The 17,657-nt window shown below is 35.1% G+C and overlaps 1 protein-coding gene across 1 annotated transcript in view; it reads left to right on the forward strand.

Annotated features, from left to right (window-relative positions):
- camk2a (calcium/calmodulin-dependent protein kinase II alpha) overlaps positions 1-17,657 on the forward strand; it is a 53,106-nt gene that overhangs the window by 7,171 nt on the left and 28,278 nt on the right. Inside the window, exons 2-3 of the mRNA XM_030154255.1 lie at positions 1,016-1,110; positions 13,478-13,537. Of these exons, the coding sequence (XP_030010115.1) occupies positions 1,016-1,110; positions 13,478-13,537 (155 nt within the window). The remainder of the gene's footprint in view (positions 1-1,015; positions 1,111-13,477; positions 13,538-17,657) is intronic.

Below are 17,657 nucleotides of genomic sequence, written 5' to 3' on the forward strand. Positions count from 1 at the left end.
AATGCGATCAAGAACACATTGAAACAGCATTAAACAGTCGATCAAATTATTAAGTTGTTTACAAAGAAAATACATACATTTGGGTGTTTCTTTCATCACACTGCTACACTTTTTTGCTGTGTTTACCTCCATCTTAAAAAAATTGTTTAGGAATGTTGAATTGAGATGGTAGATATGTTTTTGTTGTTGTTGATCTTTTTCTTATGGTGTGAATGCTCGGTGTTGTACACATTTAAGTTGATGTAAGCAGTGTATTAGGTGAAAAGGATAGGCAAAAAAAATAAGCTTTTGCTTCTAGCCTATTCCTTTTTTGGTTTTTATGTTTTTTGCAATTAATGTACCAAGTGCAATGATTGATGTCCAAACCAAAATAAATTCATTCATTCATTCATTCATTCATTCATTCATTCATCTAGTCAATGATTCAAACAGAATTATGGGAAATTTCTCCTACCCCTCCATTTATAGTGTGGTCCTAAAAAATCTTCGTTTCGACACCTATACAGTCCCCTGCCTTAGCCCTTCCCCTCCGTCTAGTCGAGAATCGGGACAACACTACCCCTTCACATGTACATGCAAAATGGAGGGGTAGGGGTAAGGGGGAGGGCCAAGGCGTGAATTAGGAAAGAGCCTTAAACTAGTGTTTGGTATGTTGTGTATATATTTTTAACCATGTGTTCATATCCAGAAACCCAAAATAAACTACAATTTTTTGCTGTCACTGATGTGTATTGCACAGCTCTTTTCTCCACATATAGTTCAGATAAATCACTGAAACCAGAAACATGACTTTTGTATGTGGGATGGATGGATGTAAACTTCACCATAAAAGCAAAGATTTAAGGAGTAAAGAACCACTCAGTCTGTCCTGTTATACTAAAAAAACATAATACAAGCGTATGCAGAACATAGCATATTTTTATGAGAAGAAAACATTTCATTCCTTCATTGGACTTCAGGTGTAAGATGTTGAGTTTGTCTGTGCAGCTGATTGGTTCCTCTGGTTTGTTTCTAGGGGAGCCTTTTCGGTGGTGCGACGCTGCGTGAAGGTGCTGTCAGGTCAGGAATATGCCGCAAAAATCATCAACACCAAGAAGCTATCAGCCCGAGGTGAGGACAGTTCGATAAGACAATGGTTAATCCACACTGACTCACAGCAGTAACAACACATTTACATGTTTCATTCTGTTTTTTACTTTGTCCAGAAGCTCTGTGCAAAATACTGGTTTTCATCGTGATACAATTTTGTATTGCTATACATATAAATTTGTAAGTTTCTTTTCTCTTTAAAGTTATTTGTTAGTTCACACATTTTTATTCATTCTCTTCATTACATTGTTTCTTTTGATATAATATTGTAAAACACTTAAATCAAAATTAAAAAAAAAATCATAGACATTTTATGCTACATGTTGTTGCATGTTTTATGTTTTTTTGCATCTACTGCATTATTTTCATTTTTATATCATTTTTGTCTTGTTCTGTCATTAATGAATGAATTAAAAGCACATATCAAATCTCTTTTTTATTTTAACTTTTACTGTGAACAATACTCAATCAACCTTTAAACCTAAAAAAAAAAAACAATAATTTGACTTTTATTGTAATTACTTTATCAAATCTAAACTCTCTCATCATTATAACATTTTTGTTGTATTGTGTAGTCTTCTTTTCAATGTCTCCCAATATTGCACTAATAATGTGGAAAACAGTCCACTCAAATCAAAATGTCTCATATTTCAGCTTCAGTCATCAGAGACTGGTCTGATCAGAAGGAATTTTCAACTAGATTCAGACGGGGTGGGGAAAGCCTTTGATAATATATTCAGTAGAAAAATATGAGCACCTCACAACCATGTAAACACTTCATGGCATGGTTTCCCTCTGGTTGAGATGCATGTTTATAGGTAACGATATCTGACACCACTGAGTTTCCAGGAGAGTCACAGATGTGGCTGTTAAAAAACTAAACTGCTCTGTGTAAAATACGACTTTAAACATTTTAACAAAGCTTGAATCTCATGAACCTTCAACCAAATGAAATGCTAGTGGAAAAGACTGAAATAAAATTGTAAAGATTAATTGATTCGATTTGTCAATTATAGGATTAGGAAGTGATATGAGTTCGATGTTAGTGCCACTATTAATTATTTTATTTTATTTTATTTTATTTAACAATTCTTTTCCCAAACTCAAAGGTCAGCATCCAAATTTGTCATAGAGCCATTTTTATTTAGTTGTTAAATGTCAGACTTAAATCAACAGTAATATTGGGAGTACAGTTGGTGTCGGCTGCTGCCTTATTGGTACAGACAGCTGCCTGTCAGCCAGCTGAGCCCAATTAAGAAGAGAAAAAAAAAAATCAACAGTAATATTATATGAAGAAGAATTCACTGGTGTTCCCCAGGGCTCTAGTCTTGGTTTTCTTCTTCTTCTTTTTTTTTTTAATCCATCCTCTTCTTCTTACCATAACATGGTCTACAATTCAGCTGCTATACAGGAGACATTCAGCCCTATCTGTCCACCAGACCTAATGTGCTTCAATGTTTCTACTCTCTGAGCTCTCTGGGAATTGTTTCCAAGTTTCCTCACAATGTTCTTAAACTAAACAGCAAGAAAACTGGATTTTTATTTGTTGGTATTAAATCCATCCTCAATAAATGTGATGATTTCTCTTTGACCATTTACAACTCCACAGTTGCTTCTACAGCCTCAGGTCAAGTCATCCACCTTGTCTTTTAGCGCACACATTAATACTATTACTTGGTTCACTTACTTCCATTTACGAAATGTCAACCATCTTCATCCGTCCATCGCTTACACTTAGCGCCACTGCCATTCCTCTTCACCTTGGCTATGTTCTGTATTGATTACAGGATTCTCTCCTCTTTGGATTACCTCTGAAATCCATTCATAAACTGTTCACTTGGATCAGAATTCAGTAGCTCACATCATTATCAGACCTCCCTCCACTGAATGTATCACTCCCCTCTTTAAGCTGCTTCACTGCCTTCCTGTTCAATACTACATTGATTGCAAGTTTCTGCTCCTCATCATCAAGGCCCCACATAATCTTGAACTTCCACACCTTTCTGTGTTCCTTGAGATTTTACACACCCTCCCAAAGCAATATGAGCAGTTCAGGCCACAGTATGACTTAAACTGCTCAGAAATGAAAGCTTTAAAATGAGAAAACTGAACCGACGTCTGAGAACATAGCCTTCTCAATACTGCTCCAACATTCAGTCAGCGTAGTTAAGGATTTCAGAAGTGTATGCTGTGTGTCTGTTGTTTTTGTGACAGGTTAAAATGCCTTATTATTTTGTACTTTGGAAAGCGCATTGTTTCTTTGAGATGTTCTTAATTGGTTATTAGGATGTCTGGTTGTTCTCAGGTATTGTTACAGCTTTATATAAATTGGTACAGGTTCAGTATAATTACATTTATATTTAATTAATGGGAGAAAATATGGGTTTATATAAATTTAATATTACATTTCAAATTGTTATTAAAATCGCTACATATTTTGTTTAAAAATCAAATGCATTTACAAAGGTTTTATTTAAAACAAGCAATGCACAGTTTTGCTCGATGTTTCATGCCTGATTGATTCATGCTGTCTAGGAGGAAGTTGTTGTGCGCATATGCGTCGTTGAGTTGAGTGTTGTAATGGCGGCTGTTGAATAAATCACAGACGAATGAGGACACGTAGCGAGTCCGTGGTCATTTCAATAACACATCCAACGCAGCCATCTCCCTCCAACATCCAGGCGGAGAGCACAACATTTTTAGAGTCAGACCAATTAGTAGTAACAACAGGACATTTTACAAACTATCTGCAACTGAAATTACTAATATTAAAAAAAAAAAAGTGTGACCATGAACTGTTGAGCAGCTGAAGTCACAGCAAGAATGAAGAAAAATCTGTAAAACTTGTAAAAAATAAATTAATGCCATGTTTACACTAACACAGATATTTTATTCCAGTTTTTTTTTTTTTTTTTAATATTATTACCTTTATTTTACAAATATATCTGCCCATACAACAAGACAAAAACAACAAACCAGTACAAATACTGAGCCAAGCCATTGTCTATAGTGGACTTTGACCCATAAAGACCCAGTGCTACTTTTGTGGCAGTTCCCAAACGAATTTTTCTTTGTATTGAACCTTTCTTAAGTGATTTATCATCATTTGTTGTAATATTTTCCTTTGTGTTTTGAGTTTTTTTCAGTGAAAATCTGTTTTTTTTTCCTATACTTAATTCACTGATCGTGTAAATGTTAAACGTTAAAGCTCAGATTAAAATAGAGGGTTATTATATCAGAAACATACAAAACTGAAGAAAAAGTGACTTTTTCTGTAAAATCTATCATTAACTGAACATAAACCAAGTGACTCCATTCACTGTCATTGATCCAACTCCATGGGTTTTACTGGTGAATCAATGTTGTAGATGATGACAGTGTTTCCATGTTCACTACGGAGCCTCTGAACATCCAAATGGATCATATCTGATGACCATGAAAAGATGAAAAACTGCATTTTACACCAGTTATTAACATGGATTAATTGGATTAGTGGATCAACAGGTCTTAAACATTTAGATCAGTAGATAGTTTTGGTCGCCGGTGGCTGTTTGGGCCTTTATGGGTTACAGTGTGAACACTGTGGATAATACTTGATGTATCGAATGCAGAGGTTTTAACCTGTCATGAAGTTGAAAAACAACTTCAGCTCTCAATGTAAATTACCTTAAGTGTTGATTCTGATCATTGAAGTGTTTTCTTTACATGATGTGGATTCCATAATGCTGGTCCGGTCCATCTCCCAAAGACATCCATGCTGACCTCAGTCTACTGCAGGTCATACACTGGTTTGTCCACCTGGATCTGATGTTTCAGGTGCAGTTTCATTCCACCAAGCAGTAATAGACATGAACTAAGTGGACTGTGATGCCTGTGGTTTCCAATCTTTCTATACGGACACACATAGAGTTTTAAATATTTCCACTTCAAATTTCAGTTTTTGAGACTTAAAATGCTGTCTGCGTGTGGAGAAGGGGCAATTAGGCAGTGTGATAAAAAGAAAGATGATGTAACACAGTAAGCAAGGCTCTGCCCCAACAGGCATCAAAATGCTTTTTTTTTTCACATGTGCAAAACAATATTATGTTGCATTTGAAAACACTGAAAGTCTTTTCTTTGGTCAGTTAAAAAGATGTTCAAACTAATTAACAAATCACAGAGTATTGAGTGTTTTTTCATTTTAGAAATTTTTTCAGGAAATAGGGTTTCTAAGTATGTAAATAACTGTTTTCATTGCTGTTGATAAAGATAACTGGCTTACATTTAAATATTTGTCCTCTTTTTTAGTTCGTTTAATCTTCAGTGGATAGACTTTACTTCTAGTTTTAGGGAAATGTGCAGATTCCTTTGGTTGAATTCAGGACAGTTTGGTTGTACTTTACATATGTGTGGTGTTTGTTCAATCCCACCTGTTCTGTCTGCTGGGATGTGAAGCTGACGCTGCTCTTTTAATATCAGCGTTTCCATTGAGCTGAACATGTGGAAGTGTCCACATACTTACGGTCAGGACTGTGTGACGATTGATGTCGACCTTTAACCCCTCTCTCTATGTGTCGCCCACACATTCCGACATGAGAACAAAACTGAGAGAAACCAGAAGCTGCAGATTTTCCTGCTCAGCTTTTTTTTTTTTTTCTTTTTTTTTTTTCAGATCACTATTCTGGTTTAGAGATTTCCTTCGGTTGCTTAGCAACAGCCGGGAAAGTTGACAAAGAAGTGTGTGTGTGTGCGTGCCCACATCTCTCCATCTCATTGAGTTCAGTTTTCTTCTGCAGTGACAGCTCTGCACCAACCAGTAATGTTATATCCACATTGTTACATAATAACTGTAAGAATAGTTCTCCCATATTATTTTTATTTTATTTTATTGCATCCTGTCTTTCACAAGGGAGACTTTTTACATATCCTTCTATTTAAATAAAGTTTGAGTTAAAGTTTAAATCATAATCAAGTGTTTATTCACCTGAAAAATAACATGTCCTTACATCTGAATGACAGAAAGCACAAAATGAAGACAAAACATAAAATGAAAGCATATCTTATCGTCTTATCTCTTTCTGTTTATCTTGTCTTTCTTTTCTTGTCTCATTTTGCCTTCCCTAATCTTGTGTCATCGTCTTGTATTATCTAATTTTATGTAATCTTGTTTTATCTAGTTTCATCTGGTCCCATCTTATCCCATCTCCACTTATTATCTACCATCATCATTTTTTTTTTTACTATAGTCTTATTTTACATTATCTTGTCTCATATTTTCTCTCATCTCATCTCATGTTGTCTCATCTCATCTCATCTCATCTCATCATGTGTCATCTCCTCATATTGTCTCATTTTGTTTGACCTTATCTTGTTTTCTTCTCTTCTCTATTTCTTCCCATCTTATCTTGTGTCATCTTTTCTTGTCTTGATTTGTCTTGTTTCTTTTCTGCTGTCTTTTTTCTTCTTATCTTATCTTATCTTATCTTATCTTATCTTATCTTATCTAGTCTCATCTGATCATGTCTTGTATTATTTTATATCACTTTGTCTCTTCCTCTCTCATCTATTACCTTGTCTCATCTTGTCTTACTGTGTCTTGTCTCATTTTCTCTTATCTTGTTTTGTCTTGTATTATCCTATCTTATATCTCATCTCATCTTATTTTATCTTACCTTCTTTCGTCTAGTCACTTTGGAATTATCTTGTTTCATCTCTTTTTATCTCGGCATATTTCATCTCATATCATCTTGTTCTGTTCTGTCTCATCTCTCCTTAACTCATCTCATCTTTCTCATCTTGTTTTGTCTTCTCTAATCTTGTCTCATTGTCTTGCCTCATCTCATCTTGTCTTATCTAGTCTAATCTGATCATGTCTTGTATTATTTTATGTCCCTTTGTCTCTTCCTCTCTCATCTATTATCTTGTCTCATCTTGTCTTACTGTATCTTGTCTCATTTTCTCTTATCTTGTTTTGTCTTATATTATCCTATCTTACATATCTCATCTCATCTCATGTTATCTTACCTTATTTCATCTAATCGCTTCGGAATTATCTTGTTTAATCTCTTTTTATCTCGGCATATTTCATCTCGTCTCAACTTGTTCTGTCCTGTCTCATCTCTCCTTAACTCATCTAATTTCTCTCATCTTGTTTTGTCTTCTCTAATCTTGTCTCATTGTCTTGCCTCATCTCATCTTGTCTTATGTAGTCTCATCTGATCATGTCTTGTGTTATCTTATCTCAATTTGTGTCTTTTTGTCCAATCTCATCTTGTCTCATCTCCTTTTATTATCTCATCTTGTTTCATTTTATTTTGTTTTATCTCTTCTTATCTTATCTTATCTTATCTTATCTTATCTCATCTCATCTCATCTCATCTCATCTTATCTTATCTTATCTTATCTAATTGACTTCTTATGTTGTCTAATCTTGTTTTATCTCATCTTGTCTAATCTTGTCTTGTTCTATCTTGTCTTATCTTTTCATGTGTTTTCTTGTCTTATCTCATCATTGACTGTCTCATCTTTGTGTCATCTCTTTTCTTCCCACATCATGTTTTATCTCTTTTGTCTTATCTTGTCTTCTCTTTTCTCATCATTTCATTTCATTGCATCTTAACTCATCTTGTTTCTTCTTCTCTTATCTTGTCTCATCTCATCTCCTCTCATCTTGTCTCATCTTTATCTCATCTCTAAAAGCTTTTCATTTCGGTTTCATTTTTGTATTATTTCTTATTGTGTAAAATGCAGGTTAACATGTAAATCAGCTCATACACATTCTGCATGAAGATGTGATGCACTAAATATTCTTCTTCATCAATAATTAACTGAAAAAACAGTTTTAATTTCACTGAACTTGATGGTTTGTTATATAAACCCAAACGTCTGTTGGTGAAATAACTCCTGCTTTTGTTTGTCTGTTTAATGAATCTAGACACATATACTGTTTTTCCTGATTGATCTATGTATTGATTAGATCCGCAGCTCTGCGTTCATGATTGATCAGCATGTCCATCATTTATTTTTTCTCAGTTCTGTATCAGTGATGACGTTCTGTCTGACGGTTAATGACATACAAACACTCGCTGTTTAACGTGTGAAAAACATCGACTGAATTAAAGCTGGAGCTGGAGGCTGCAGTGCCCAGGAAATCCGATCACTGCAGGGTGTGTGAGGCAATTTATTTCTCGTTATAACTAGAAATCTGGAAGAGGCTATTTGGACTTGATGACTAGATGGAGGAAAATAAAACAACTGGTGTTTATCTTGTGACTGTTTGAATAATTAGAAGATGTTTGTGGATGAATATGGAAGAATAAAAACTAGTGCGGTCAAACGATTAAAATTTTTAATCAGATTAATTTTAGAGTTGCTGTGGATTAATTTTGATTAATCACAATTAAATGTCATCCATTTTTAATCTATATTAATTGCATTTCATTTTGCATGAGGAAACAGATTCAAGAAAGAAGGGAATATATATACACTTAACGTGTTTATTAAACACCTTCAACAGTTTCAACAAAACAACCTGAAACAACTGTTCTGTCTGTTTTTTTTTACTCATATTTCCATCCAGAGGGCCAACGTGCTGTTTAGTGTCTTCGATCTTTATGGGTTGGTTCTGGTGCCTGTCACTACTGGATCAACTGCCCATTTGCGCATGTGCGACTGTAACTCTACTTTGGACAAACTGCCCCAAATGCATTGCCAGAGATGTTCAGAGTCATTCTGTGCTGCAGATGGGTTAATTGTTTTAAACATTTTTATCAGATTAATCATGATGATGGATTAATCTGTGTTGACGCGTTAATTTTGATGGCCCTGATAAAAACCTATGCGTGTTTAAACATAGGAGGCAAGTATCCGTGTCCTGTGTACCACTAAAGGGAAATGTTAGGTTTGTTGCTTGATGTAAGGAATGGACACTAAATCAATGATACATAATAGAACCTGAAAACTTTATTCAGGCTGATTCAGATTTGGCTGAAAACTGCCTCAGTTGCGTGAAGTTTGTACAAAGTGGCAAAAAACCAAGTGCCATGAATGCGTTGGCGCTAAAATGAAGCCAATACGGGAGTATGTTAAAGTTATAATACTGCTGAGGGATGCTAGGGTCATCACCAAACAGCCCTGGCTCCCATAAACTTACACTGATTTTCTCTCTAACAATACCACATCAATAGACTTTCCAATCAAGTCATTCCAGTCTCATTTGTTTTGGCTGGAACATCTAATAAGTGATGTGGTCTGTCTTTAGATTTAGGTATCCATGCTCTGGATGTCCTGGTTGATGTGGCTTTTCAACATCAGGTAGATGTCAGTTGTCATAGTCGACATTGTCACATAGTTGAAACTCAGATTGAGGAGAAACATTGTGGTTTTTGTCCTGGTTGTGGAACCCTGGACCCGCTATTAACCCTCTACTGGGTGCTGGAGGGTTCATGAGAGTTTGCCCATCCAGTCCACATGTTTTTTTCAGATTTGGAGAGGGCATTTAGCTGAGTCCCTTGGAGTGTCCTGTGGAGAGTGTTCCAAAAGTATAGGGTCCACATCCCACTGCTACAGGCTGTTTGGTCCCTTTATGAACAGAACCCGACCTTGTTCAGTATTACTGGTATTAAGTCAGACTCATTCCTGGTATAGGCTAGACTCCATCAGGGCTGTCCTTTCTCACCAATTTATGGATGGACTTTCTAGGCATAGCCAGAGCATGTCCATATTGGTGGTCTCAGGAACACACTTCTGGTGTATGCAGACCACTGTGGTCCTCTTGACCTCATGGGTGGTTTAAAGCAGGTGGGGAGACAATTAGCACCTCCATGTCTGAAGCAATGGTTCTCAGCTGGAGCAAAGAGGAGCACCCACTACAGGTCGGTGAAGAGTTGCTGCTGGAGGAGTTTGAGTATGTCAGAGTCCTCTTTCAAGTGTCCACCTGTGTTCTTATCCTCCACTGTGGTCATGACCTGCAGGACATGACCAAAAGAACAAGATTGTGGATACAAGTGGTAGAAAAGAGCTTCCTCTGCAGGGTGACTTCATTAGATTAGATTAGATTAGATAGAATTTCATTGATCTTTTTGGTAGAGCCTTCAGGAAACTGAGATTCCAATGGCAGAACAACACTGAATATACACATATAAAAATACCCCTAGAAAAATAGCAAATCAATAACTCTAAAAAACAGTAGTGAAAAAAACAGGCAGTTGCATGTGAGTATATGTGTGTGTGTGTGTGTCTCTCTCTCTCTCTCTCTCTCTCTCTCTCTCTCTCTCTCTCTCTCTCTCTCTCTATATATATATATATATATATATATATATATATATATATATATATACACATATATATATATATCGATGGCCAAAAAACAAAACCTCCTATCTGCAAATTTTTAGATTTTGAGTTTTCACATTAAATGGTGAGAACAAGGATGATATTGTAAACACATAATATAGAAAGAGAGTCTGAGAACAGTAGAATATGCTTAGATATCTTTAACAAAGACCATACTATAATAAAACTAAACCTTTTTTTGTTTCCTGAAAAAACTGATTTTTTCAGATAGTAGGTTTTGTGTGTGTGTGTGTGTGTGTATATATATATATATATATATATATATATATATATATATATATATATATATATATATATATATATATATATATATATATATATGTAAAGTTGTACATCATGTCTTTAGCAAAATATATGGGATTGGGCTTTCAATGTATTCTAATATGAGTTAAAATGTAATTGTCACATGTAATGCAATTAATGATATATTTTTTTATTGTGTTAACTTTACACCACCTCTGAAAAAGTCTAATAAAAACATAATGAAGCAGAGACGTTTATTGTCATTTATTGTAAAAAGAAAAAAAATTATTTCTTTTTGTTTCTTAACACAGCAGATGAGGGAAAACATTTGGAAATACTGATAAAATATTATATGTATTAGTGTCACCCTTATCATCATGATTATTACTAATTATAATATTACAATGATGTAATAATGTAATACAAATTTAAATTAAACTGCATGTCCATTTAAATGATATAAATAGAAGAAAGTAAGGTGAAAATTTCTGTCCAGTTTTTTTTCTAATGCTTTAGATAAGACATTTTACACTGTATCATTAATATTTTATACCATCTACTGCAGTCCTTGTTAGACCTGTGTAAAACAGTAAGAACTGTATCCACTGCTGAAAATTCCTGTCACATCAATGAAATTAAAAGAACTATAATGTCCATTTTTATTCATATTACTTTACACATAAACATAATTACATTATCGAATAGTATCGGATGTAATTACAATGTAGTGTTTGTATTAGTGTCAGGTTCAGGAGAGTCTGGAAAACTGACAGTTCTTTAAACTCTGAGCCTCCTGCTGTGGATTGGATGTGTTTGTTCACTTCCTCTTAGGTTCCACTGATGATAGAACAGAAACGCTCCAGTTTCATCCTCCTGGTTCTTTGATTTGGGGGATTCCCGGGACAGTCCATCTTTGATATGTTCCTCCTCTGATGGTTTTATTCTCAGCTCATGCAGAGTCTCTGTTGGCAGCTCCGTCAGATCAGTCCTCGGAGCCAGGCTGCAGGGGGATCTGTGGTTTGAAACCAACATCACAAACAGACCTCAGATCAGTCCATTAGTCGCCAGATTTATCGGTGATCACTGTGGAGGTGTTAGCGGTTGGTTAACTGTCTCATTATACACAGTATACATAAAGTCAACATGTTATACTACTCAGGAAAAGTACACTGTTGCCCATTAAGTTGTAATAATTCTGTTTTTAGACACATTCTTCTTTTTATTCCTATTTATACACATCAGAAACCACCTTTGACCAGGTGCAATGATTACATACTGAGTTCCAGTTACACTTTATAAAATCAAGAATAAATTGTTACAATCATCACATTTTTTATTCCAACTTTATGTGCAACAGTGTATAAATAAGTACTGTTTCAGCCTCATCATGCTGCTACCTCAAACCCTGCTGTCCTTTAGCATTTTTAATATTGCCTCTTCATTGGTTAATCAGTTTTTAAAGTGACATAGTGTTTTGTTTTGTTTGTTTTTTTTTACTTCTTTATGCTTAATTCTTAACAGTTCTTTTTGATTCCAATATTAAAGGTTATGTTATTTAGCACTGAGTCCATGTATCATTTTTGTATTCTTGTAACTGCTTTGTGTACACTCTAAGAAACAAAATGTTGGAATTTGTTGGAATTAATTAAAAACGTTATGCAACTTGTTCCACAAAACATGGTTATTTAAAGGGAAAAGATGTTGCAGTTAATTGCAAAGATAACCTACTAATAAATCCAAAGTAATTGTGTCAATAAATCTAAAGTAAGGTGTTGCTTTAATGCTACAACTTAAGAGTTATATTTTCTAATCAACAGAATTGGTTTGGATTTACACACATTTTGTTGGAAATTTAGTGATGGGAAATCTGATTCTTTTAACTAATGCAATTCTTTCAGTTTGTTCATCTGTTGCGAAGTGATTCTGAATAGGACTAACCCTTAATATCTCTCTCTTTTCTATCTATCTATCTATCTATCTATCTATCTATCTATCTATCTATCTATCTATCTATCTATCTATCTATCTATCTATCTATCTATAGTGAGCCTCATTATTTTGAGATAACATGAGGAATATTAAAAAACATTTAGTTTCAGTGCAAATGACAAAACAATAAAATAATGAACGTTAACTACACTCTAATGTATGAATCAGTTTTCTTTTCTCAAGCCATCCTTCACTGTTTCATGTGATTCTGTGTATGACATCATTTTCATCATCTTTTTCTTTTATGTTGTTGGACAGTTCACCTCAAATGCATTAAAGCTAAAGTAGTAGGTCTGTTTTGGAAATATAAAGATTAGAAAATATGAACATTTGTGTTAAAGTTAAAGCTTAAGTTTGTCTGAAAATTTGCACTCATGTACAGACGTATTTGTATTTCACTACTTTCAACAAAAATCTTATGGTCAGAGGTTAGCACTGATAATTATCTTTGTTTGTTCCTAGTTTAAAAGCTTGTTTTTGGTGAAAGTTGAAGAAACCTGAATCTTCTTTATGATCTGATCTTAACAAACAGTTACCAAACAGCTGAACATTTAACGGTACAACATTTAAAACAAAGATTAACAGAATAACCCAGGAATTGTGGTAAATATGCATATGCAGGTTGGTGAAGTTCCATCTTAGAATTCAATCCAATCATTGACTTTATTTTAATACATTATTGATCTCAAATAACAACTTTTTTTTTTGTTTTTTCTTGTTTTTGTTTAGAAAATAGGATACAGTATTTTTTGTAGACTTTAAGTGTTTGCTTGATAACGTACTTATCAATAACTAATCAATAACTGTAATCACTGTGTTTCAGATCATCAGAAGTTGGACCGAGAAGCTCGAATCTGTCGTTTACTGAAACACCCGAATATTGGTGAGTAATAATGTGAATAACGGGCATGTGACACAAATATGAACAACATAATCAAAAATGAATGAAGTAGTTAACAGAATGAATAAAATAATCAATAAAGTGTAGAACAATTAACACAATTATCCAAAATTCCACAAAAAAATCTACTAGATTATTAAAAAATTAATAAAGACATTAAGAAAATTGAATTTGATGATTTGTAATTTGATTTGCATTTTTATTGTTTTTACTTTAGTTTATTTTTTCAGTTATATCATATTATTAATTATTTTTTCTCTTTTCTTTTCCTGTGAATTGTTCATTTCTGGGGAGGTCTTCACATAAGCCTTTTTTGGCTTCTATCCTCTCCTGCACAATGATGTTACTTGTTTGAATGTTGTTATTTTTTAATTTTTCTCTTGCTATTTTATGATGTGCAAATAAATAAATAAAGAAAATAAATTAAAAAAAAAAAAATCCCAATTATAAAAATAGTTTAAAAATGAACAAAACAATCAATAAAATAAGCAAAAATGAGCATGTTAATGAGCATCTAGTATCTCCAGTTGGTTGAGGATATTACATTACCATTACATTTGATGACTGAACAACTGAATAATTTCGAATAAAAATTTTGAATAATAATTAATAAATAAGTGTTTTAAACTGGAAAATAGCACTGAAAAGTCCTAAAAACATCACATAAACCAACACAGAGCGGTGATGTTAGAGACCTTTTCTGATTTACAAGGAGAAAATTGAGGATTAATTGATTATTTTTCCTCATTTTGTTGATTGTGTTGATTTAATTTTGTGTAGTTTAGTTAAAGTTCATGTTGTAAGAGGCTCTGTACTCATAAATACAGAAACACACAGTGGGTCGTAGATGTGATTAAACATGAATGACAATGATGAATTATGGACGTGTTGCCAACAGGCATCACCAACGGCAACCAGAGAGTAATCACTAATTCATAACAAGACACTATCATCACATAGATGACTGATCTGAGGTCACATTATTACAATACACTGACACTACAGTAATCATGTTTTAATACTACACTAATATTACAGTAAGGCTACACTAATACTAAAATAATCATTCTATGACACCACAATGATAATACACTGATGTGACACTAATACTTGAGTAATACTGCGCAAAGTCTACACTGATACTACAATAATACAGTACTAATACTCGAATGGTACTACAATGATATCGCTCTGATACTACATTGAAACTACACTGTTACTATATTACACTACTACTCCCTTACTACATCAGTACTACTCTGAATGCTACAATAATACTGCACCAATATTACACAGATAGTACACTACTGCTACACTGACATTACTGCACCAATATTACATTAAACACACTGATACTATAACAATATCATACTAAAAATATTGTTCCTACATGATACTACACTAGAAATATGCAAATACTACACTAATATCATACTAAAAGTACACTGGTACTACACTAATACTGCACTAACTATAAACTGATACTACACCAATATAAAATTAAAAATACACTGATACTACACCAATACTACACTAACTATACACTGATACTACACCAATATTACATTAAATATGCACTGATACTACACCTATATTACTTTAAAAATACACTGATACTACACTAATACTACACTAATTATACACTGATACTAAACCAATTTTACGCCAAATATACAGACACTACACCAATATTACACTAAAAATACACTGATACTACACCAGTATTTCACTAAAAATACTAATTGATACTTCACCAATACTACACTGAAAATACACTGATGCTACACTAATATTACACTAAAATATTCACTAATACTTCATCATTATCATACTAAAATACACTGATACTACATAAATACTACAATATAAATATCCTGATACTACACTAGTATTACACAAAAAATACACTGATGCAACACTAATACCACACTGACACTACATCAATATCACACTGAAAATACACTAAAACTAAACAATACTGTGCTGATGCCACAATAATACTGCACTAATACAACATCAGTGCTATACGAAAAGGCTTTACTCTTGGTTTACTTTCTGCACTAATGCACTGAGAAACATCTTTATACAAGAAAAAAACCAAAACAAAAACAAACACAAACCCCCCCACAAAACACAGCTCAGCATCACACTGAGTCCTGACTCGGAGCAGTGAACCAGATGTCACATCCCTGACATATGACTGCATGAAGGTGGAGATGGAAGATGCAGCCAAGCAGACGAACTCCACCGACACACCCTGAACTAAACAGCTGACAGTGAAATGTCCCGCATGGCATGTGCTCTGAAAATGCTGAGGGCATCCTGTGGAATCCAGTGGACCAGCTGCTGAGATGACAGCATGGCCTCTGATCACCAATCACAGCTGAAGTCCATGAGAGGCTGATCAGACTTCCTGAAACAAAACATGCAAGCATCAAAAACATTGCACAGACAGGACAAAGGGAAGGAAGTTCCCTCTCCTGAGTCACTCAAGAACCCGAAAAGCAGGTGATGACCTCAGGGTTGGAAGGAGAGGTTGGACCATGGCAACACAAACCTGAATCTGAGAGCCCTAATCAAACTGTGTGTAAATGTCCCAGTGGGCAGATAATGATACACAGCCTATGGGCCCTCAGAACCAGACTGACCAGTAGGTTTCTCTTAGCTGTCAAAGCCATCATGACCTGTCGTGATCGCTGCTGTAAACACCTCCAGGGGAGAGGCCTAGGGTCAGGGGGCTCTATTGCCATCTGAACTATGTCCAAGAGCCATCTGGATTTCGGACTCATTCGGTGCCACCATCAGTGCAGACAGGTGCTGTGTCCTGGTTCTGTGAAGTACATGTTCTGTGGTCATGGGCAAGTTGGGTATGGGTCTGTGGTATGGGTCCTGGCTTCTTGTGGTGATGGAGCAAAAATAAGCCAGTCATCTATGTAGGTCAATATGTCAGCATGTTTGGTCTGAAAGGGCTCAGTGCCATTTTGGCACTTGGGTGGACACAGAGCGGAACAGGAGCTGGTTAAACTCGTCACTTCTTCCCCCTACATCAGATAATTTCTGTAACAGTCCAGAATGTGGATGTGCAAATGCACATTCATTAAATCGAGACACCAGCTGGATGCTGTAAAGCTGATCAACCTGTGAAATGACTGTTTGACTGGGGCTGTTCAACACCTGCAAATACTAAATTGGCCTCATGCTACCAGTCTTTTAGAGAATGAAAAAATACTGATAATAAAAACCCCAGGGTGCTTCCTCTCCTCCCATGGAGATCTGTGAACAATGATGGATTGGGTACATCCAGGTGAGCAGATCACCTCCAGGTGGACATGGGTGAGCTACAGTGAACACATGCAAAATAAGAACCAAATAATGAAATCACACACAGTTTTGACTGAGGGTGCACGCACTTTTTTTTGGCTTGTGAGCTACTTTTAAAATGACAAAATCAAATAAACATTAACAAATAAACATTAACAAACAACAATCAAAAAATATTAACAAAGCCATCTCAGTCAGCCATCTCCAGATGTGCATGGAACAGTTGTCTTTGAAGATATCTGGCACGAATAGAAGTGGCGATCTTTATTGCCATATCCATTATCTCTTTCATGTGAAGCATTTTTGTGCATAACGCTTGTTGGTGTATTACGCAGTGGTAATTGAGGAAGTCGGGGAAAGCATTGTCCTCCCTGCACTAAGCAATAAATCCAACCATCGCAGCAAACTGTCTGTGGTGATGGACACCAGTTTCAACTTTGGGAGCTGGGTTTTCTTGATAAAGTTTTTGAAAGATTGAAAAATGTCCTCTCCCCATCTTTAATCGGCAGTGCTCTTAACAGCTCCTCTTTTGCAGTCATATCGGTAAACACCATCCCTCACATGTGTCACTCACATCTGTAGACTCGTCAATTGCAGTGAGAAACACTCGCAGTCAGGGATATCCTTCCAAAGCTGCTGGGTCAAATCCTCGGCCATAGCTTCATAACGCCAGGTAACAGGACAGGTAACAGGGTTGCTGTGTGGATTTTAATTACTTCATCTTTCGCTTTCTCAGCTCGTTTTACAGAGGGAAGTCAATGGCATACATTTTATACACAGT

The sequence above is a fragment of the Sphaeramia orbicularis genome, chromosome 14 (genome assembly GCF_902148855.1).
Source record: "Sphaeramia orbicularis chromosome 14, fSphaOr1.1, whole genome shotgun sequence".
Taxonomy (NCBI): domain Eukaryota; kingdom Metazoa; phylum Chordata; class Actinopteri; order Kurtiformes; family Apogonidae; genus Sphaeramia; species Sphaeramia orbicularis.